This window comes from Amblyomma americanum, chromosome 1, assembly GCF_052857255.1.
Source record: "Amblyomma americanum isolate KBUSLIRL-KWMA chromosome 1, ASM5285725v1, whole genome shotgun sequence".
Taxonomy (NCBI): domain Eukaryota; kingdom Metazoa; phylum Arthropoda; class Arachnida; order Ixodida; family Ixodidae; genus Amblyomma; species Amblyomma americanum.
Genome location: NC_135497.1, coordinates 99,797,197 through 99,820,876, shown reverse-complemented (window position 1 = coordinate 99,820,876; position 23,680 = coordinate 99,797,197). Strand labels below are relative to the sequence as shown.

Genomic DNA, 23,680 nt, shown 5'->3' with positions numbered 1-23,680 from the left:
AAACGCAGCCGCCGCAGTCGGGTTCGAAGCCGGGGCTCCGGATCGTCAAGTAAACTCAACTTGCATTTTTGTCTGCCGGCTATGTCATTTAATTTGCGTTACTTTCTTAATGGCGAGAGCAATTTCTTCTGAAAGCACAAGTGCAAGTAGTGCCAGTAGCCAGCTAATTACTGGTAAATAAATTGTTCGTGATGACAAAAACAGATAATTTCAACTGACTTTTCATCACACAGGCTTGCTGCATTAAATCACTAAAAAAAGTCAATACTTCATTCTTGAAAATAATATCTACCAAAAAAAAATTGAAACCATGATTCTGAAATAAAAACCGGAAGAATTCCGCCGAATTAAAAAAAAATCTAAGCCGAAAAGTGCAAACCCCTATAGATAAGAGGAGTGACCTAGTGCGTGCGCAGGGATACCATCTGCGCTGCTAAAGATAACTAAAGATAAGCATCGCTAAAACCGGCGAGGTTGCACCCGTGTACCCTGCCAAGCCCCGTTGATTGTCCGAACGACGAGATTGGTGCTTTTGTCCCCCAAAGTCTGAAGGTGTAGCGGGACATGCAGCCAGCGTTGGTGCGTGCACCGACCGTGACGGTACCGTAGAACCCTCGGAGAGGGTCCGTCTTTCGTAGAATTCGTCTTGGGAGCGAATTCTAGACGCTCGCTGCAGTTTCTACCTCGCGCGACACGAAGCTCGAGAAGGAATAAAAAAAGCAAAAACAGGCACCTGAGGCTGCTGGGGCGTAACTTGACACTGCAAGTCTTCAGTTGTGAAGAGAAAACCTATTGCGTGAAATTTCCGAACTGCGCGAAGCCTTGTATGGCAAAGTCACTCTCCAAATCCCGTTTGCCGCCCCCTCCCCCCCTCCTCCTCTCTCCCGCGAACTCCCGAATTTTGACGTTGACAGTTATGCGAGGTTGCCTGAGCTGGGCTGTTGCTTTACTTTAATAGTGGCGGTTTTTAGCAGCGGGTATGACATCACTTTGCGCGAGCTTGATGATTGGACAAAGAGTAAATATACTGCAAATTGGGTTCATAACTAGCGATACGTTTTGTCAGGTTTTTGTGTTAAGGCACATCCATTGTTCCGAATTAAGTTGTATCGATGCCTCGGTTATGTTCTCTGTCTCTCAACGTATTTTCCACCAACATTCGAGACATCTTTTGCTGATTTCCACTGGCACCTAATTTCGCTTGCAGTTTCATTTCAAATTCCAGGGCTTCAGGGAGTTGCAGTTTTCCATCCATATAATTTGTCTGGCGATGCTGAAATAAAATGATTCGGTGATTGGATTCGATTCGTCGGGTACGTTGGCATTCCGTTACAATTCGCAGAATCGTTTCTGGTCCATTTCCGCAAACTGAACTTGCCTCTGCTCAGGCGTCTTAAGTGCAGCGCGCTGTCCAGTTTGTCGTATAACTCCTTTCGAAAACTAAACATTTTTACAGATTTGCCTCTTTGGTTGGGTTCGAAGACACAAACTGCACATCCCCAACCAAAAAATTTCAATTTTAACCCAACGTTTCGAAGCCGACTCGGCTCCTTCATCAGGGGTGACTGAGGGCAGTAGCTAGCGTCTTTTAAGTGTGGAGTGGAGGAGGGGGTCAAAGGAACGACAGCTGTAATGTGGCTTCGAAACGTTGGGTTAAAATTAAAATGTTTGGTTGGAGGTGTGCAGTTTATTATAGGAACTCCTTTCGTGCTCTTTGTTTTCCGGCTCGGTAGACTTCTGGCGACTGCTTTGCTTTCGTCCTGTCCACCCGTTTCTTTTACCTTCCGTTCGATATTCTTAGAGCGGGTAACAACCGCCACCTGGGGAAAGACGGAGTGTAAACAGTGCCACAAGCTTCCTCGTCTCCCGGTCACGCTTTGAGCGCGCAGGTGACGGTTGTCTCATCTGGCCTGGCCGGAGCAGCAGCGCTGTTTGGGACTGCGCCCACCACCGGGACGGGATCATTTCCGGGGAGAACCGTTCTGGGCGGCGCGTGTGGCGGGTTGACGGCACGCGCGGCAATGGCGGCAGCAGGAAGCTCCGGGCTTGGCCCGGCGGGAAAAAACCGGCCGGGCCCTGGCCGCCGCCGCAGGCCTCTCCGACGAGGAAACTGCCGCCGGCGCAGCCTTCGCGCGGCGACCAGTTGATCCGGCCGCGCGCGCGGTGCTCCGCAGGAGGAGCGCGCCCTTCGTGGCGGCGGGGAGGCCGCGAGGCGTGGTCAAGGGCGCTTGTCGGGGATGATGCGTCTTGGCCCCTCGGCCGGGGAAAGTGAACTGGACGGACACGGCACCCTCCCGGCTGAGATAAACGGCTACGCGTGCGCGCGGGGGTGTCGCGTGTTGTCATTGTTGCGAGACCTGTTTCCACAGCACGCTCTGCTCGGTGGCGCTTCGGTGTGGCTGGCTTACTAATGGCCTCGTATTTGTTGAAATACTCGGAGGGAAGCAGAGCTCGCCGTCAGGGTACCGGATTGCTTGTGGGTCATTGTACGTGGAGGAAAGATATGGTAGGGCGTTCGTCAGTGCTGCCGCGTTTAGCGCCTGCCTCTTGACGCTTCTCGACCGACGGTCGCTCCAGTGAAGCAGTCGTTTCTTTTTTTTTTTTGCACTCCGTGATTTGCCTTGCGAAGGCCGTGTGCTGTGCGATGTCAGTGCACGTTAAAGATCCCCAGTAAAACACGTTTTTGGGCAAGTTGGTAACATTCTTGATTCATATTGCAGCGAAGAAGCACACACACACAGAGAAGGAACACGCAAAAAACAGCGTTCGTCCGTGTTTTTTGCGTGTTCCTTCTCTGTGTGTGTGTGCTTGTTCGCTGCAATATGAATCAAAAAAGATCCCCAGGTGGTCGAATTACTCCGGAGCCCTCCACTACGGCACCTCTTCTTTCACTCCCTTCCCTCACGGCACAGTTCGGATGTCCACCGAGTTATGTGAGACAGTTACTGCGTCATTTCCTTTCCCCAAAAAACCAGTTGAATTCAAGCAATGGCGTCGGTGTGCTCGCGATCGCACCGCGTCCGAGTACCGATACTCGGTGCTGACAGCTTTGGTCGGCATGCATGTGCGAGCATCAGGAATGCTGTCGGCCTTGGTGGCCGTTGCCCTCGAGCGCGCGGCGTCGCCTTCTGGGCGCTCATGGTGGCTTCGAGCAGGGAGTCCGCGCCGCTCCGTTTGGCGCGAAAGTCGGTCCTAGCCGCAGGCTCTCCCTGGTCACGTTGGAGGCGCAGGCCGCTCCTTGAATGAAGGCCCGTGGTGGAATCGGCGCGATCGGGCGCCATTCGCGCTATGCTCTCCCCTCGCGCATTCATTTCGTCTCTTTGCAGAGGAGGACCATAGGCTATTCGTGCGCTCGAAGAATGACGTGTTCGGAAATTCGAAAAAAGAAAAGGTAACCGGTGATCATACGTTGTGAAGCAGCAAATCTGCGTTTGCAGGATCAGTTTTACATGTTTCGTTATTACAACGAGCGCCTGCTATCGCGTCTTTGAGTTTGATTTCGCCGGCGTGTGCTTTTGGTGGGTGGGTGGAGCTTCTGGAGAGGGATGGACGAAGCCTTCGGACACGGCGTTTTCTTGGAATGAGTGTCATGCTGCTCACGCAGTCCATAGACAGCGCGTAACGAGGCTGCTGGTTGCCGTGCCGTCGCCTAGCCGACCGAGCTCGGCAGTGTCTTCGGCTCATGTGTGTGGTGTCTTTTACGGCTCTGTCGTGGCGCCAGTCGTCGGTCCCCGCGATCTAGAAAATGCCATAGCATTTATTGACGTCGCCTTGCAAGGCTCGCCTACTGCATCGCACCCAACGTCTTCCGAGGTTTCGCAACAAAAACCATCTCTGCTGCATTGTTTAACGGCGCGGACCAAGCCCTCATTTAATGCTGCCCTCGCGAAAATACGCCCAAGCGGGAACTTGAGCAGCTGCAGCGTGGCGGGAAATCGCCAGTCCTGGCCGATAACCGAGTGTGTTATCTTCGCCTGGTTCTCACCTATTACTGACGTCGTGGAACAAACAGCGTGAAACGAGCGCTTGGAAACCGCGCGTGCGCCACTCGTGAGCCCGGCGGCTCTGCGTGGTGCAACTTTGTTTTCGCGTCCTAACTGCGGCGATTCGCCCTGTCAGACCTGCCCTCCCCCCACCCCGTCCACGTAGGACGCTGCTTGCTGCTGCGGTTCGCCTCCGAATCCGCCGGGGATTTTCCTCCAAGGTCGCCCACCTTTGCGGGATAAATTTAGCGGAGCAGCTAGTCGGTGCCCGCCTAGGTCGGCGAGAGGACGACACCCGAGGAGCGTCGTGGACAGCGCGCGGAAGGGCTCGACGGGTGGATGTTCCGGGGCCCCGCGGCGAACAATGGCTGTCCGATAACAGATGCCCTCGCCTCCTGCGGTATCACCCCCCACCCAAAGCAGCGCGATTACACAGCACGCGGGCGCTCTTCTGTTCCTCGCCTGGATGCCTTCCAGCGCGTGCCATTCTATTGCCGCTCACGCGATGGTGGCTTGTGGCGGCGCCTTGTCGATACTGCGCCACTGGGCCGCGGTCGATGTGGCGCAGCTGCTGCTGCACCGCTCGCGGCTCACCTGGCGGCGGCCCGGGAAGCTAGCCGTCATCGCCGCGACAAAAAACGCGCCTGTTTTGACCTTTTCGGCTCGAACGCCGCCTCTCCGGGATGTTGATCGATTGCGGCGACGACTTCGGAGCGCCGAGTCTTCTCGGCGCTCCGCGCAAACGGATGTTTTTCAAAGGCCAACGCACAGCCCGTGACGAAGGCGCCTGTCCGTGGCTGACCGGACTTTTAATGGGATGAGGGCGACTCTGTCGGGTTTTTCCTCGAGCGTCTGGAATGCTTAACGCTGTCACCGGCGGTCAGCGCTCTCGCGCCTTTTGCGCAACGCGGCGACAACAGGCCCAGGTGCGCTGCCGCAACCACCGCCGGTGTGTGCTCGAAGACACGCCGGCCTCAGAGCCGCCCGGAGGATGTGACGTCGCCGTGCTTCCGTCGTTTGTTCCTCGTCTCCGGGGTGGGTGGGGGATGCGGGAAGGCGATCAGCGACCTCGCCGGCCTTCCTCCATTGACGCCCGCGCGAGGGAGGAGAAAGGCTTTCCGAGTGTCCACGATCACGTGGCTCCCGGCGGGGCGGTGATGGGGGCATTCCATCGATCCGCCATCCGCGGATCCGCCGCGCAGGTGGGGAGCCCCGCGTGTGTGTGTGTGTGTACTGGAGCGTCGCTGGGGCAACGGCGCCCGCGGCCGACGCGCCGAGCCCCGCGCACGCGGACTCGCTCCGCGGCCGCCCGCCGGCCATCAGCCCAGCCGCCCAGGTGAGCATCCTCCTGCGAATCCGTTTAGGAGGCGCCTTTCCGCCGCTCTCGCTTTTTCTGCGCCTGGCTTCCGTGTGCCCCTTGCGGGGTCCGAGCACAGTGCAGCGCCGCGAGAACGGCTGCCCGCTTCAGAAATGGTGTCGAGAAGCGCCCGCCGGCACTCGTCGACGTTGCGTGCCCGAGCCGCTCGCATCCGGCTCCGGACGCGCCTTGCCCCCCAGGCCGAGCGTTCTGCGGAAAACACGGGGGATGTTGTCCGGCGTGAGCCGTTTTTCCTCCTGCCGCTCTGCGTCCGCCCAGCGCGGCGGGGGATGCTGCTGCCGCGGCGGGTTCGTTCGGCGCGCCTTCGAGCACGCATCCGGCGGCCGGAAGCCCCGAGGCCCTCGGTCCCACGTCCCCGGTCGCGCCTAGGCTCGCGAGCTGCCTCCCGCGGTGGCGAGCGCAGTCTCTTTCGTGTGCATGTGACTGAGCTCTTGTCATCACGTGGACGCGAGATGGGACGCTACGGACGAGCGAGAACTCGCTCGCAGCCGCAGCCTGTCTAAAAGCGGGACTTGTTCGGGCAGTGTGCTGTGCCATTGAAAGGGAGGGGGAGGCGAACCGACGCGACAGCGTCGCGAGTACAAGAATGGCCGTGGCTTCCTATGGGGAAATATGAGGAATGACATCACCATCTCCCGTTTCCCAAATTGCTCGTCGTGACGTCACCTTTGGTGAGAAGCTATGTGTCGTTCTCTCCCGCGAGGCCTCACCGCCAGGGTTGTGTCGTGGTGGCCCGATAAAAAAGAAAGTGGCCTCTATTTCCTTCCTTTACCGGCTTCCACGGAATAAGAATATTTACTCGGAAATCTTATCGCGGAGATAGCCGCCGGGGGCCACTGCCACAGTTCTTGGCGCGCGCCTTATCGAGTCAGCAAACAGCAGCGTTCTCCGGGAGGAGCCAAGACAGTCTGGCTGTCCGCGTCGCCGGCTCCTTCGTGCGATGGACGTCCCTCGCAGGATCATCGCGCACTTATCTGATCTCCTTCCATAACCATTTGTGCCTAGTTAGTGTTGTGAATGCGTTCGTCACGTTACGTAACAAGCTGCGTCTGGGAACGTGTTTGAGAGCATCTTTTGTGTTGGAGAAGAATGACGTGCTGCACGTGGCGCGGGTGTGTTATTTGGTTTTCCGGCTTACTCAAAACTCTCTCCCCGCTTCTGAAAATTTTTTTTTTCTTTCCCGCCGATATCCCCTTCTCGAGTCAGGCGCACTCCGGGGTTTGCAGAAAGCTGCGTTACATGCTATTCTGTTGTTCAGCCATCATCGTGCTTACAAAGCGACACAGGAGGGACCGTCGTCTCACTCGTGTTGATGTCTGCGTTATAAAAGGCCGGCCACTTACTACTCGTCGTGCCTGGCGCCTTCTCGGGCGTAATTCGTCACCCTGTAATTCCTTAGCGTTGTTTCGCTGTCTGGCTGCGCCCCCTATGCTTTCTTGACTCTTCTGCACCGGTACTAATAATAATAATAATTGGTTTTTGGGGAAAGGAAATGGCGCAGTATCTGTCTCATGCATCGTTGGACACCTGAACCACGCCGTAAGGGAAGGGATAAAGGAGGGAGTGAAAGAAGAAAGGAAGGAAGAGGTGCCGTTGTGGAGGGCTCCGGAATAATTTCGACCACCTGGGGATCTTTAACGTGCACTGACATCGCACAGCACACGGGCGCCTTAGCGTTTTTTCCTCCATAAAAACGCAGCCGCCGCGGTCGGGTTCGAACCCGGGAACTCCGGATCAGTAGTCGAGCGCCCTAACCACTGAGCCACCGGCACCAAAGTCTGTTCGGAGGAAGGCTGCGAGGTTAACTTTTGAAGCACTTTTGTGCCGGGTGCTTGACGCTGTTGATGGGCCAGCGTGGGCGTTTGTTACTGTAGGAGCACAGGCAGGGGGATGTGACAGATTGGAGTTGATTTTCACCGCATATGTCTGAAGCATTCCTTTGTCAGTTTGAGTGCATCATGTTTTTAGCTACGCGCAACATAATCATGGTAATAGTACCAAAATGGTAGGCCAGCAGCAGCCCGTGTGGCCCTGGAGCTCATATGAGGTCTGACTACTTCACAGCTGTTTTTTTGTCAGAAATGGATGCGGCTAATTACCAATTTCCTTCCACGTGCACTTAACGAGACATTGTTGTGTAAGAAAAAAAAAGTGCTGCTTACCTTCCAAGCAAAGACTAGCAACAAAAGAAGAGGTGGAAAACGTCAAGTGTAATCACAGTATTGTGTCGACGATTCCCCGTACTTTATTTTTGTTCGCGGGTACACGAAGTAACATCTTGTCGTTTTCTTTTAGGCGTCAGTGGCTCATAGCAGCTAAATCAGCGTGCCGTAAAAGTGTCATCACACTGGGTAGCCTGTAAAGAATCGCAAGAGTCGTCCTTTACACCGCTAGCGGGCATGACGCAACAGTCTAACACTCACGCACACGTATCGGCAAGAAGGAACTGATCGATCCCAGTTCGTGGCCAAAATGAAAAATTAGAGATGAAGATAAAGCGTCGCAGAGAATTGAAGAGGGCCTTAGAGTCGCATTATTTGACGATGGAATATAACTGTGGCTGCTGCCTCAGATGCTCCTGACAGTGTGATAAGACCCAGTAACGAGAGGCAAGTTTTAGTTGTCTGCGAAGCTAGTGGCCGTCGCTTAGTTTGTATGTGATTTTTGCCCTCGGACAGGAGCGACCCGTATTTTCTTTCTTTGGTTTCTATTAAGGTTTCAGGTTCACCAACGCTGCACCCTTATCTTATCATCGTTGTTTTTCCTGAAAGCATTGTTCGCCAACGCTGTACTTCTGACATTACACGGAACTTTTCATCCCCTCCTGCCTTTCCGCACGAATCGATTACGAACCCCCGCCTCCTCAAATCTTCTTTACGAGTTACGGAAAATTGCCACATCACATGTATGTTTCTTGCAGCACTATGGAAGGTAGAGACATCCTTAGCCAACCAGGAGAGCGCATTAATTGTGTTCCTCCGCGCCGCATCTTCGGCGTGTCGTCTGCTTGCGGCGTTCGCGGATATGATTGGAAAAGGTTACAAATTAACGCTGCCTACGCATCATCAGCGTACTCACGCTTGCGTGCCGTACGCTAAACCCAAGCATTTGGCGGGGTGTTACGCCGTTTGTCACATCTAATTCAGCGTATGCAAACGGAGACTCAAGGATAAACTCAGCTTAGTGGTGGCGCCATCTAGTTGATAAAATAGGAACCATTTTTGTCAACAAACCGACTCCCTCGGTAGGCCTTGAAGCGGTAGAATCGCCCGTTTAAATTAAAAATAAAGCAAATTTATCGCGCATACCGTCGTGCGTTTTCTTATAGGCGAGATGAGACGGAGCGAAAGTCCGTTTAACGTACTGAAAACGGCAGTAACAACCACGAATCCAGTCTGAAGCGAGGGGTCCTTCGAAGGGCGCCACCATTTTGCAGCCGATATTTTAGCGTACGCAAGAACCACTCACGCTAAACACGGGAAATAGCTCGTGTAGTTCGAGCGTGCGGTATAAGGCTCGATTTGAAATGGCGTTTGGCACATGTACATACAGTTTTTGTCGAAAATATTACAGCCCAAGGGGTTCGCCTCCAAGCCTTGTAGCGGGGCCATTTAGCACATTTGACAGTCCTAAGCTCGGGAGGGTTGAGGACTTAAGTTCCTCCCAGCTTCGCGAGATTAGCGTCCCTGAATACGCAACAGGAGCCGCGCTGCAAGGCTCAGGAGCAGACCCCTTGGGCTGTATACTTTTGACAAGGACTGTACACTATGAAACGCTCAATTTTTTTTTTTTAGCGTACGCTGTCCCATATGCCCAGTTTATACTCGCACTTCGTTCTGCAGCGTCAGTGCGTCGCCTCTGCATGCACTCATCGCAGCTTTGGCAGTGCTGCAAGGAACTACTGAGAGCTGGGAAGGCACTTGGGGCCTTGTGCGGTGATTGTTCGCTGCATAGTTTCGGAGCAAGCTTGGTGTTATCCGCATCGCGTCGGAGCTTTTGCCTTGTTGGGTGTTGGACTACGAAACATTTCGTTTGGAATATTGCATTTGAAGCCCTTGAAGACGGTCGGGAATTCTCTTTTGTTTTTTTAGATGGGAAGGAGGAGCTTTAAATTGTTATCGCGAGACTATAATGTTCTCCGTCAGTGCTTTTTTCTGGAGCGTACTTATTTGGTCTAATCGCAACAGCTGGACACCAGTAACATCTGCGATCACTAGTAACGCCCTTGTTCCTGATTTTTTTTGTTGTTGTCTTCCTTGTGTTGTGGAAAAGGCCCAGTCGATTCAGGCAGTGAGCGGCAGAACGCCTCTCGAACGCGTCGCTCTTCGGGGCTGCTGCAACCTTGCGTTGCTATGGTGACTGCCGAATGCGCGTCGCTGTTGCCGCTATCTTGTGCGCGTCGTGTTTCGCGCGATTGCTTATAGAGAACAAGGAAAAGAAGAAAAAAAAAAGGCATACGTCGCTAAAACTGCGCATTTCACGAAACCCAACGCTACGTTTACTTCGTTTTTTTTAACCGCTACCATTTTGTAGTTGCACATATTTCTTTACCTCAGTCCTTTTGAACGCTCATTAATTGCTGGGATTAACTTATGACTGTGCTCATTTAATCTAGCAAGACTTACCGGTGATAATAATAATAATTGGTTTTTGGGGAAAGGAAATGGCGCAGTATCTGTCTCATATATCTTTGGACACCTGAACCGCGCCGAAGATATATGAGACAGATACTGCGCCATTTCCTTTCCCCAAAAACCAATTATTATTATTGCGATTCTCTATTTGCTTCGCGCTTATGTGTAGCGCGCTCGTGTTTTTACCAGACGCGGCGCTTTTAAGTCGGCAGCGTTCGTTATCGAGCGTTGGCGCGTGACCGACATCACTCCGACGTGGTGAAGCGCGAGCGGTTGCATCATCCCGACGGTACGCGTAATTATTCACGCGACGACGCCTCGAGAGCATTCCTGTCATTCAGCGGCACCGCAATGCCCGCTGCCAGACTACGCTTGCAGTCACGTGATGCACTCGCGGGCCGCCGACGTATGCAGCTGCCCGGTCGGAATTAATTGCGCGGCTCGCATCGCACCTCGTGAGCGATGGCTGGCGCGCTTACGACAGTTGAATAGTTGCGAGCTGGCCGGCTGCTTTTGCGCGAAGGCTGAAAGCTGGGCTAGTTGGTTTTACGTTATTAATTAGAAAGACGAGGGCCCGTTTCAAAGCGCTTGGCACTGACCGTCCTCCTCTTCTCTTGGGGGTGCTCATAAGTGGCAGGAAGAGTGGAAATGCCGAGAGAGGGCTTTGCCTCGTCGCTGTGACTGTGAAGGCCTCGTTTCCGGTCAGCTGTAAACAAGCGTTAATGGTAGGGGGAGCTCCCGGAGGGAATTCCCGAAAAATACGCGGGTTGCTGCCAGCCTTCTCTTCCGCGTCTCTCGTTTTGATCTGATAGCTATCGCGCGCGCCGCCTTTTTCCAGAGGTAGGTTAGCGCCTACTCTAAATGCGGACGGGTTTTCATGCGCATGTCCGTGGAACTGTGGCGGTTCCATTTAAGGCATCAATGAGAGGAAGTCTCCACTTGTAAGTTTCGGGCTTCATTCCAGCGCGCCAGCTTAGCTGAGCGTTTAAGCGATCTTCTGCCTTCTCTATCTCGCTGCTTAGCACATCTTAGCCCCCTCAGAAATAATAATAATAATTGGTTTTTGGGGGAAAGGAAATGGCGCAGTATCTGTCTCATATATCGTTGGACACCTGAACCGCGCCGTAAGGAAAGGGATGAAGGAGGGAGTGAAAGAAGAGTTGCCGTAGTGGAGGGCTCCGGAATAATTTCGGCCACCTAGGGGATCTTTAACGTGCACTGACATCGTGTCACAGCACAAGGGCGCCTTAGCGTTTTTCCTCCATAAAGACGCAGCCGCCGCGGTCGGGTTCGAACCCGGGAACTCCGGATCAGTAGTCGAGCGCCCTAACCACTGAGCCACCGCGGCGGGGCCCTCAGAAATATCTTGAGGCCGTATTTGTATAATGATTATTTTCCGCAGCGCTACTGCTGCGTTCGCCTTGTGACATTTAGCGCTGAGCAGGCAATGTAGATCAGGTAGGAAAAAAAAAGGATCATTGCAAAGTATGGCCCTCAACGTAATTTTCCTGCTTGCCGAAACGGGTAACAAAGAGTGAACGAAGAGTATTTGTCGCGATGCGCCGTTCGAGAAAAGCGCGCTCGGTGTGCCTGGGGGGGACCTCCCAGGCCCCATCCGCAGAAATGCGGCGTCCGGGGAAGCCGCCCATCTCGGCGAGGAGCGCGGCTCGGGACGGTCTTGGCGGCGGGGGGAGCCCGATCAATAGCAAGAAGGGAGCGCAGCCATGGTGACGGGAAGACAACACGGGAACACCCCCTCCCTCCGCCGGAACCGGACGGCCGGATCTCGGCCGATGCTGCTGGACTCCGCCATGCCGCCCGGCACATCGCCCGAACCCTGTGGGGAGAGGGCGGCCCGCTGATCCGCCCTTCCCCCCGCGATGCACGGCCACACTGTAGGGAAAGGCGCGCGCTTTCCTCATTTCTCTGCGGTCACGGACCGCGTGCGAGTCGGCCGCTCTCGGAGAAGAAAGAGATGCCGTTGACTAAAAAGCGCGGGTGGGCGACGCGCGGCGGGCCAGAAAGCGGCGGCATTTGTCGGGCGGCTGCGCGCGCGCTGACCTTGGTGGGGGGCCTGCCGTGCCCGCTCGGTCTGATGAGGGCCCGCCATCGATCCCGGCGGCGGAGGAGCGCTTTTCGGGGTCCATCCAGGCTCCCTCGGTCGCCAGGGCGTCCACCGGTATAACGGTGCGCGCACTTACTCAATTTCCCGTGCCCTCCCGCCCATTATCTGCGCACGTCGCGGGCCATCGACGGGGTGGCGCTGCAGGATGCTGCGCCCCCTAACACTACTCTGCGGTGCCTTTGGGGCCCAGTTTCTAATGAAACTGCGCCGTCGTCACGGGACTGCTTTAGGTGTACATGAAAGCGTTGTGCGCTGCGGTTGACGAAAAAAAAAAAACTTAATCAATCTCATGTGCGAATACATTCTGCTGCGGTGTTCACTGGGGGATTTTCAGGAGTTGATACATGATAGTTTGTACAGAGGTAGTCGTTTTGAATGACGTAAATGTGTCCTGCGAGGGCAAGTGGATGGGGAAAGGGGAATGTGAAGACGGAAACCTCCGCCCTCTCTGGATTTGAACTGCATAAGCGCCTGAATTGGTAACGATGGTTAGGCTTACTTATTCAATGTTTTTCTTCAATTCACTTTCTTACTGACACAGTGAGCAACGAACAGCGCTTACAGCCTTGTCCCAAACGCTGTTCGAAGCGGGAGAGTTGGGGCTGTATTTTTGGCCCGCGCGGGTGTACGCCAGCTGACGAAACGCGATACCTTGAGCGTGCGAATTTGGCGCTCTTTTATAACTGCTTGAAGGGGCTTCCTTTGAAGGAACTCTTTTGAAATAAAAGCTCTGACGGTGCTTCTGCTTCGCGGCACTGTTTCAGAGTCACCCGAAGCTTGAGCGCTTCGCCACAATGCGGAATGAACCGAAGGCTCGCGTATCGCGCTTTTATCTGCTAACGATTCTACAGTACATACCCGCCTCGTTCGAAGAACACTGCTCGTTATCAGTCCTAGTTGATCAGCAAACACTTGCCTATCGCTGCTCCTTGAGCCCCGTCCAAGGGATAGTAATAATGTCTTCATTCTCCATCACAAGGATGTGTGAGGCAGAGAGAAAAGGCTGGAATGTCGTTACCAAACAGGAGTAAGAGGCTTTCTTTCTTCTACCGGATTCTGTTGCCTTGATCCAAGTCACGCGAACTGGGCGGTCCACGGTTCGCGTACACATTGGTTCTGTGCAGTAAAGGAAGTGCGCGAACGATGGGATGTCGCGACTCTCGGCAGCTGCTTCGTATGGTCGTCTAGTGAAGTGTGATGTCGCGCTTGCGGTTCCGTTCATAGCTGGCAGTATTGCAGATTTTTTTTAGGCGCACGGTTGAGAGCGACTGTGCTTCATTGCAGCTGGAAGTGAGGAGGCGCCTAGTCTGAACGTTCTGCGTAATAGGATTAAGCGAGACTCGGGATTCCTGCTTAGCGCATCCTCTTCAATTTCCCTGGCCCGATGATGCGTCCTTATGCGATGTGTGTATGCAGCGGTTATCTGGTCTCGAGTTCGTCATCGAGGAGGGCAGCTTACGGCGCTTTTCATTGCGAGGGTGCCCCGATGCGTTGCTCGTTTTGTTTAATTTTCGTCGCTACCTGCGCGCTTGCTGACGCACGGGGGGGGCTGTTGTCGCTTCTCCGCCGCGCGGCATGGGCTCATCAACTGTCGCCGCGGATCCCCCGTGTCCGGAGAAGGCAGTCCGGTGGCCGTTTCGTCATCCGCCGGTTCCTCGTCGCGGGGCGCCATTCGTGCGCGGGGTGCGTCTGCCGCGCCCGCGAGTGTGCCTCGGAAAGCGCCGCCCCGACGTTGTGGCTATTCCCGTCTTTCCTCGTCGGCTGCGAGACCACCGACTGAACGTTCGCCTCGGGCGCGCGCTCCGTCTGCTGCTGCGCGCGCGCACTTTCCTCCGGCCTAGTGCCGGGCTGGATGCAACGTCCGTCATCGCACTGGCCTCCTCTAGCCCGCCCAAGTCTCTCTCTGTTTTTTTTTTAAATGCCAGTGCTGACTATCAGCCGGTCTTTAGTTCGTTCGGAGTTTATCCGGCGTTCAGGCGCGACCCAGAGCACTCTAGCACGTGGCGTACGTGCGGCCAGCACGTTTAACGTGCGGTACATGGAGTGTTAATTATTACTAAGTCACTCAAAGTACAAGGACTATTATAGTGGAAAATTCAAGCGATACTTAGGGTCCGTCGATGCACCCTGATCGCGCCTTCGTTGTCATGCACGGAAAGGCCAGCTCCAACCACTCAGTGTAGCCACTGTGTCGTCGCTCGAGTTTTCTGGGTGCCTAAAGCTGAATTACATGTCATTCCGCGTCGCGCCTAACGACCCACGAGCACTCGTCAACCTGGATCAACGTTGCAGGCTGTGCACTCCGGTCAAGAGCTGCTTTCACGGGGCACAGTCGCATGCGGGCGCGCGGCGCCCGTTTTCTGTGCGATGACGGTGCAGGCTAAAGATCCCCAGGTGGTCGAAATTGTACGGCACCCATTTCTCTGTTTCACTTCCACCTTCCTCCCTTGCCTTACGGCGAGGTTGTGGTGTCCACCGAGAAGTGAGCGGTTACTGCGCCATTTCCTTTCCTTCTTTGACGTCACGATCCTGCGAGTGGAATGTACCGTTCAATTTCTGCTCCAGGGCGGCGGACAAGACTCGGATGATTTTGAGCAACGGAATTTTGCAGAATTAATAACGCGAGATCCTGCGTGCATGCGCGCGTGCACGAGAAAGCGCTCGCTCTATCATTGCGTTCGTCAGATGCGGCCCGAGGTGCGGCGGCTCCGCTCTTCCGCCAGTTGTTGGCAATGGTTTGCCTGCCTTTGTGGCGCTAGTTTTACCTAATAATCGCGTCGCGCATGCAGCGCGGCGAGTGATGAACGAGCAGTCGATTGATCTGCACTTTCGACCAGCGCCCTCTGCGGCCCTTTCCCGCGCGGGAGGGAGGAGAGACCGCCTCGGGCAGCTGCTGCTGCATGCGGGTTTCGCGCCGCGAACGCCGCCGTCGGCCAACGGCGGGGCCACCGCGCGCTGTGTTTATCCGTTGCTACGGCAACGCGATGCCGAGGGCCGCTGGAGATGATACCTGCGCTCGAAACTCCCTACCCCCTCCCGAATTTCGATCCACGGGCCGCTTATCGTTGCGCGCGGTGCTCCCTGCATTTCTCTCCGTCATCGATGCCACCCTATGGTCGGCCGCCTCGGGCGGGAACTGTCCGCCTTTGCGCGCCCAGCCGGCGATGCGCAAGAGCCGCGTCCCATCGTCAAGCGTTGTGTAGACGCTCCATACAGGTGTCGGCATTGAGAGTGCTGCAGCCGAGATACAGCTATTGTACTAAATTACGTGCGTGCCTTCGCACTTTTGCGTTTCTCTTTCTTTGCGCCTGCCTTTACATGTCTTTGGGCCTTTAATTGCTACATGCAGTCGGATGCAGTGCTGTCAGTTATATTGGAAAGTCAAAATTCAGCAGCAAATGAGTAAGGTCAATGAGCATATATCCACCCGTGAAAACTGCTTCTTGGCCCCGGAGCACGACGAAGGGATCAGTAATGACTGCAGTCAGGCATCTTGGCACTTATGTATTTCAAATTGGTATTGCAACTCTGCTATGAAGGGATTACCCTTCACAAGATCATTTTCGAAAAAAAGGCAATCCAATTGTGGCTGAAATGTCATGTGTGGGCAAAAATTGTTGCGGCACATAATCTGGCTCACTTCACTTTTAATTCTTGATGAGAATTTTAGCAGGTGTCAGTTTCATGCTTTGGAGCTGTCACTTTTTTCTCTGTGAATGTTCTGATTTTTAAATATTTGAGTGTTACCTGGAGCTGCAGTTTGCCATCTGGATCAACAGTGTATGAATTCCCTACAGTACCATACTTCTATGTCATTCTGGAAACTATTCTTATTTGCCTTTGTTCTGTGTGTGTGCTCTTGTCATCTCTTAGTACAGGACCAGAAGAAAATGATGGAATATATGTGACATGTGCATATATATGCACCTGTATGCATACATTTCTGTGCTTTGTGATGGGAAGTTAGCATTTCTTAATTATACAAGCGAAGTATCAGTCGTATTAACCATTGCGTGTTCTCCTTGTCATGTTATCTGCAGTGCTTCAATGCCAACACATTGAGTATTTATACCTGCACAAGTATCTGCTGACACTTTAACACTGTCTCTTATTCATTTTAGTTATTTTTTCTTCTACAGTGCTAGTCTATGTGATTTGAGTGTGCACTCAAACACTTTTGCTATAAAGCTGTTGGTACTCAGTTTTTTTTCTTTTGTTTTGTTTTTGGTAAGGAATTATTTTTGCTTCCCTTTGGCACCTATGTGCTATGCTTTCATGTAGTACCGGCCATGTGTTTTAGGCTGCATTTTTTTTTATATAAGTTCACGAATGATATTCTTGACTCTTGCATCTGTCGCAGGCCTTTTCCAACAACGTGCCTGCTTGTCCAGACGCCACAGAGTGCCTTTCTGGTCTGTTGCGGACCGCCGATGCCTGGCGGCTGCTGAAATCCTCGATGCGACATGAATGGCGACCCAGGGAAGCTGTCTCCTGTGCACTCGATCAAAGATGATGGCGCAGGAGACACTGACAGAGGTACAGCCTTTTTCAGTCATGAATAACAACTCCTGCGTGCTGCACTTCTGTATGGACAACTGCAACAAGACTGTGAATATTACTAGAGTCAACATACAGGACATGTATACTGACTTTTATGTGCAGCTTTATTTACACTACAAAATTTTTCTCAAATTTGCAGCTTGTAAGGCTAGCACAAGGAATTTGTAGAACTATGTATCGTAACTCTGAGCCAAGAACTGAGCCACATTGGTTATGGCTCTAGGCTGCTGACTCAAAAGATGCGGATTCGATCCCGGCCCTGGCGGTCGCATTTCGATGGAGGTGAAATGCTAGAGGTCCGTGTGCTGTGCGATGTCATTGCAATTTAAAGAGCCCCAGATGGTTGAAATTTCTGGAGCACTTCACTATGGCACCCCTCATAGCCCAAGTCGCATTGAGACGTTAAACCCCATAAACCAAACCAAACCGAGCCAAGAACTATTCTCAAAATGTATCATTTAAATACATGCGTGAGGTAACATGTTTATCAGGCTCATCAGTGTTGTTTACTTTGCTTGTTCATTATTCACGTTTTGACGCAATAGTGTTAAAGGCCCCATTCACCAGAAAATACGGTGTCGGCATTGTGAGCAAAAATTGGCGGTGGTTTAGCTCTGGTTAAACCTGGAGTGATGTGATAGCTACAGCTGGCCGAGTGGAACTTTGGTCACGTGACCAACCACGTGACGAACCAAGTGATCAGCCATGGCGGCGCGCCACCGGCAGCTGCTCCGCACCACGTGACAGCGTGGCGGAAGGCTCGAAATGCTACCGTAATGTAGCTATTGCTTCAAAAAAATTCGGGCATGGCTTTGGCAGGTGGGCCACCTAGGTCATGTGACCTTGCAATGTCATCAAAACCTGCCCACCGGATAGTGGGAAAACTGCCCACCGTGGAAGGTGACGGTTGAATTAATGATTGGTCGCTCGAGAAGCGCAACCAAGGCCGCACAAGGCCCACCACCGGGAGCACCTGCCATCACAGGGCAGTGGCGCATCCTTTAACCGCTGCACCACTGCACCAGGAGTGTTGTGAGGACTCCCAGGGATCTATGAATGTAGAGAATGGCCTTCCACATATATGGGAATTAACCCATTATGCTATCGCGTCATACCCTTAAGGCAGAGCTTAAGTGTTTCCAACTTTTTTTGATCTGTGTGAAAGCCTGATGAAAGATACTTTGCTTCTGATTTTTGTGCTTTCATTCCTTGTTTGAAGGTCGTTCAAGTGACCAAATAATGGCCACCTTTGCTCTTTTCATGCAGAGTCGGGCACCGATGATCAGATTCACCTTGGACGTGCAACCACACCTCTAGCCAGACCTAACAGTGTGCCTTCAAAACTTGGCAGCAGTGGAACCGAATCTTCAACGAACGAAAGTCCTCATATTCAGCAAGATGGTGATCTCCAGAGAGATGCCATAACCGGTAGACGAAAACATTCTGTGGTAAGGGACTTGCTACTAACATGATGTATTGCAGCAGTATGCACCATCTGCCTACTTTCCAGTAAAAAAAAGTTATGTGTTGGACTCGTAGTGAAACTGCCTATATAGCAACATTATGGTTTAACTGAAAACTCTGGCGCTCAGCTGCTGGCCCGAAAGATGCGGGCTCGATATCGGCCGCGGCGGTCGCATTTCGATGCAGGTGAAATGCTAGAGGCCCATGTACTGTGCGATGTCAGTGCGCACTAAAGAACCCCAGATGGTTGAAATTATTCCAGAACCCTCCACTAAGGCGTCCCTAATAACCAGAGTCGCTTTGGGACGTTAAAACCCATAAACCTAAACCTAACTGAAAGCTCCGGAGTTGACTTCTAACCTGGACAGTCTACAAAGAGTAGCTGAAAGAGGAAAGCGTATTTGGTTTTTTAATGCGAAAGTATCATATGGCTCATTGGCGAAGAAACTCGATGTCCAGAAAAAGTGTTGTCCTGTAACCCAGGTGACCTGGCAAATTTCGTCCGAAGGTGCAGGGAACTGAACCCAGGACTTGCACATTGCGAGGCGAGCATGCAATTCATAGGCCCCAAAACCGCTTTTCTTCTTGGCGAACAAAGGTGAACCCAGTATATGCGTTGCCTTACGACTGTATGCTAATCAGTAGGTGTGTCATTAGAGAGGGAAGGGGGGTGGGAAGTTAAAAAAGATATAAAAAGAAAATAATTATAAAAATGCTTTCGCATTCACAGCACATAAGTAGTCTTAAGTGCCCTCCGTAACTTTTATAATGTACACCTGATGATGGCTACATTTGGTCTAGAATTTGAATGCTTGGCACCCAGATACAGGGCAAGGGAAAAGGAATAAGGCTGGCGGCTGCCGCTAAAACGGACACAACACCTGCCTGCTCCAGAAAGAAGGGAGAGAAAGGGTGCAGAAAATGAAACAGCAAAAGTAATTTAAGCCACAGCACCCGCATTTTGATCGAGGCAAGATGCAAAAAATGTCGTGTGCTGTCTCCGACGTTGGTGCACGTTAAAAGAACCCTAGGTGGTTAAAATTAATCCAGAGCCTTCCGCAGAACCTTCCTCCGTCATAGCTGGGGGTTAGACTTTTCAATTTTTGTTTTTTAAAAATACGGTTTTGGTCGTTTATTTCAGAATGTAGTTTTCGTTTTTTTTTTTCCTGTGAAGAATATTTTCCTCAGACGAATTACTGGTTTTTTTTTTTTTTCGGTGATATAAGGTGTTAATCTTAAGAGGTCAAAGGTCACCTAGAATTTCTCTTGACCTTTTTGTTAGCCCAATCATTCTGTTTACTATTAGTGCAGAAATGGTCATACCTAGGACTGTGCTTATAGGAAGAAATGCTATCACCATTGAAAAAGAAACAGGAGGAATCGTAAGACAAAAATGAAAGTGGAAATTGACTTCTAAAAGCTAAGTTGTCATGCTAAGGTTGGGTTTCTCCTCTGGGTGGAGCGAGAGGTTGGGCCTCATGGAGTCTGCATGTTGATGACAGTGATGGAACTGCCGCTTTAATTGTCGAAGCAGCTAGAACATGGCACTTTTTTATGGCACTTGTGCATGACTTCTTGTCAGTGCCCTTACGTGCTGTGGAGGAGCCTACTTAACTATGCAGCTACCCTTAGTGAGTGATGGCAGTTAACAAGGACAGCTTACGGCATGGTTTATTTGCAACTTATTTACAAATCCACCAAGGCGGTCGCTATCATACAAAGCAGTCAGGAACGTTAGGCCAGAGCTCGCTCCTCACAAAACCCTGTCAGCCTGACCGACCTGATAGCACAAAGTGTAGCAGTGCCTTGTTCTTCGGACCGGTGCCAGCACCAAGCTTGGCCATGTGCACTCTTTCTGTCGCTGCACCAAGAGCAAAGTCGAGTGCCTGCTTTTGGCACCAAAAAGCTACCTTATCAGTAGCACACTGGTGCCCACGAGGCTGCTTATTCGCGAGCATTGCGTGCAATTCATGAAACCATTTACATACAGTTACTGCACAAACCACACACCCAAAAGGACAGCAACAACTGAACGGGAGCCAACACGCAGCCAGGACTGCGCGCACTGCTCCGTTCTCACTCGCTTCTTTGCTGTCCGTCACTGGAATATCCGGTCCTCATTAAGTGGCGTACCGCTGAACTGCCACATTAGACACCCCTCTCCAAACCCAAGGAGTCCACGTGTCAGCTGCGTCTTGCAGGAAGGAAGCGACTTTCCAAGCTTTGACTTTTTGCGGTCAGCTAACCGCCATTCCTGCAGTTTACGGCATTTGTTTTCGAACCAACTCATTCAAATGGCGCCGGGTAGAGAGGGGAAGGCGGGAAAGGGGGCTGCATGACCAGCCCTAACAAAATAGCTCAAGAAAGCGCTGAGCTAACAGCATCCGGGTGTTGGCTGCTTTATGATCCTCTGCACAATGGCCCGCCAACTTGACTGCCAAACCTTCCAGTTTGCAGAGGCATGTAAAGTAGCAGGTTGATACCTCCAAACGTATATCTGCTCTACTTAATCTGTTAATTTTTTCCTTTGCATGAGTGTAACTCCCATCAATGGTGAGCTAGTTGTGGCATGTATAATAAAAGATACTGCCCTTTCGTTTAAATCGAATTTCGAAAACTGAATTCGGCGTACGTATATCGCTTTTTTTTTTTCGGTTCAAACCAAAAAATTCAGTCCCCACACATAGCTTATGTGCAGGCTTCAGGACGTTAAACAGTACATACCATCAGAAACCTGAATAATATCCTAGGCAACAGCTCTCACAACATGAAAAACACTCATGATACACCATTATGGGGCCAACTAACAAAACAAACTGCTGTTGCATTTTATTTGTTCAATTTGAATTATTGCTGCTGAGATCACTGTATTATTTCTTGAAAAATGCAACAGCATTTATGGGATCATCGTAGGGCTCATAAATGGCACAGGGCTCTTTTATTCTACCAGTTATGAAACTGGATCAGAATCCAAATACAAAATCCGGGCATGTCCTGCGACCATTTTCTGGAAGGTGAGCAGACCAATGTGCACCGCCTGAGCTGCGCAATCGGCTATACATGGCATCCTGAATCATGTCGTGAGCAGCTGTGGGCAGTTCATTTGAATGCCGCAAGTGGCATGACAATTAGCCAGCTTCTGAATTTATGCTGATCAGAGCACTGGACTTCAAAATGTAGGCGTAATCAAAATGGTGTAATCAAAGTGACACGAGGATTGTGTGCTACAGCTCGCTTATACTCCGTTTTATACATCAGGTGCAACACTGTGAAAGATAGAGAAATAGTCCAAATGAAAGAAACATTACAAAGGGCACTTGCTGTGAATGTGGAAGCATGCATGCAGGGTGTTTGGCTGTGGCAGCGGCGTACTGCTCTAATGCAATGACCAGTGAAGCTGACCTGTTTGCACTGCCCAAATGGAAGTTGATGAAGATGATGATACTAAAGCCCAGCTTGAGAGACTGGCAGTTTAGCGAGTGTGGTGTGGTGCTACAGAGATGGCGTAGTACTCTAATGAAGTGGCCAGCAAAGCTGATCTGTTCACGTTGGCCTGGGTTCGGAACCCACTTTAGAAGAAATTTTTTTTTTACTTTGTTTCCTGATGATGTAGGCACGGCCAATGATGTCTTGAGGTTACGTGGGAGTTTCGGTCAGTTTCTTGTGGACGGTCTTTGAACGGCAGATTTTCTGGCTAATGAGCCATATAGGGCTTTTGAGTTAATAAGGCGGGCGTATTACTCTGCTCTTGTTTTGTGGCCGAGTGGTCTAAGCCACGAGAAAGCGACAGCGTGTCGTCAGAAGTAAGAGTACATTTAATCAGGCCCATGGCAAGTGTATTATGTAATATGCCTGAGGGCAAAGCATTTACTATTTTTCGCTCAGCACAAGGAACGCACTACTTTTTGATTGCAGATGCAGGCAGGGCAAACAAGAGTGCTTGCTTGGACAGCATTGCACCTGATGCATGAAACGGAGTACATATAGAGACGATTTTTGCAGCCATTACTGTGAGGTGGCTGCGGCAGCATTCCGCTGCCTCTGCTTTGTCTTCACACCTCACAGGGGAATGTGGATGAGACGTGAGCCACATCACACGATTCAAGTCTCGATGCTATGTTCCGCTTGGAGCACTAGAAACAATGCATGGCAGATAACGCATGCGTAGTGCCAAGGTCTGGCAATCTGACCATGCCAGATATTGGTGCCACGCTTGCAGCAGGCACTGAGTGCGTCTGCTCACTGAAATAGGGCTGTAGCCAAGTTTGCTACTTACTGCCTGTACTACTCTTCCCAGCCATACCTTAACGTGGCAGATAAAGTTTTCTGGCAGGTGCATATTTTTGAATCACTCAAATTTTAACATTTTTATTTCTCAGCTTAACTAGCGAACTTAGTAATCGTAGTGGTTTGCAAAGTAACCCCAATGTTGTTTTCTTTTTTTTTTTTTCATTAGAGTATTCTATAACAGCAAGCCTTAGTAGACCTATTCGTTTGATGCCCACTAAGTTTGGAAGCTATTTTGAGGAGCTGTACGGGGTGTTTCACCTAAGACTTTCCACAGTTTTTAAAAATAGGCTTTTTGAGTTAAAAGAGCACTTTTTTGGCATAGCAGCGGTGTTGTGCATCAGAATACAGCTAAGACGTGCTAACTAGTGGGTTCGTTAACTAATATTGAATACAGTGAACTCTCACTTGAGTGAACTTCAAGGGACCGAAGGAAATCATTCACTTAATTGAAAGTTCACTAATCTAAATATTCACTAGACCAACATAAGACATGGCATACAGAGTCAAAAGTTTGAGGTGCAATTCGTGGAGCATAAGACATGGCATCCATAGTGTTAAATAAATATGTGTGAAATGGAATTTATACATATCAACAAGTACAAGGTGCATAACAGTTATAATGCTGCCTTTCTCACTTTGCAAAAAAATCTGTAATCTTCTTCTGCACTCGTGCTTTTAAAGCACAGGAAGTAACAAAACTATCCAAAGAGTCACTGTTTTTGTACACTTCTTCTGGCACGGCTTGCTGTTGAGACACAAAGTCTCTCAACTTTCCAATGTACCCTACAACCTCAGCTTGAAACTGGCTCTGCAGTTGCCTCTTCTTTGCCGCACTCTTCTTCAGGACGAACACTGGAAACAATCTCCAGATCTGTCTGTTCAGCACAGGTAATTAGTGCACTGTCACACTGTGCGTAGTCTTCAAACGAAGTATTGCTATCGACCTTCAGCTGATGACAGATCTCTGTCCACATCGCGGAGTCTATCGTCTCGTCGCGCTCTTCCTCAGGCTCGCATTCATTGCTCAGGGGGGAGAGGCCAGATTTCTGCCAGCAGTTTCTAATGGTAGCCGGAGCTACTGACCACCAGGACCCTGTCACCATCTCGGCCACCTGCCTGATCGGCCGCCTGTCTGAATTTGATGGGGGCATTGCTGCCAACCCTCAGTTTGATCAAAATTCGCCGAACCAGCCGCCATCGGTACTCCACCTTCAAGTTTTGAATGATGCCCAGTTCGAGCGGTTGA

General features: G+C 51.4%; 1 protein-coding gene across 4 annotated transcripts in view; it reads left to right on the top strand.

Annotated features, from left to right (window-relative positions):
* Nucleotides 1-23,680, top strand: part of peb (zinc finger protein pebbled) — a 38,613-nt gene that overhangs the window by 5,187 nt on the left and 9,746 nt on the right. Inside the window, exons 1-3 of one of the 4 annotated variants that reach the window (XM_077646360.1) lie at nucleotides 5,081-5,319; nucleotides 16,481-16,656; nucleotides 17,947-18,128. In XM_077646360.1, the coding sequence (XP_077502486.1) occupies nucleotides 16,584-16,656; nucleotides 17,947-18,128 (255 nt within the window). In that variant the 5' untranslated portion in view covers nucleotides 5,081-5,319; nucleotides 16,481-16,583. Of the gene's footprint in view, nucleotides 1-5,080; nucleotides 5,320-6,010; nucleotides 6,033-12,916; nucleotides 13,148-16,480; nucleotides 16,657-17,946; nucleotides 18,129-23,680 lie in introns of those variants that run through there. The other 3 variants (XM_077646363.1, XM_077646361.1, XM_077646362.1) reach the window with 3 other exon arrangements.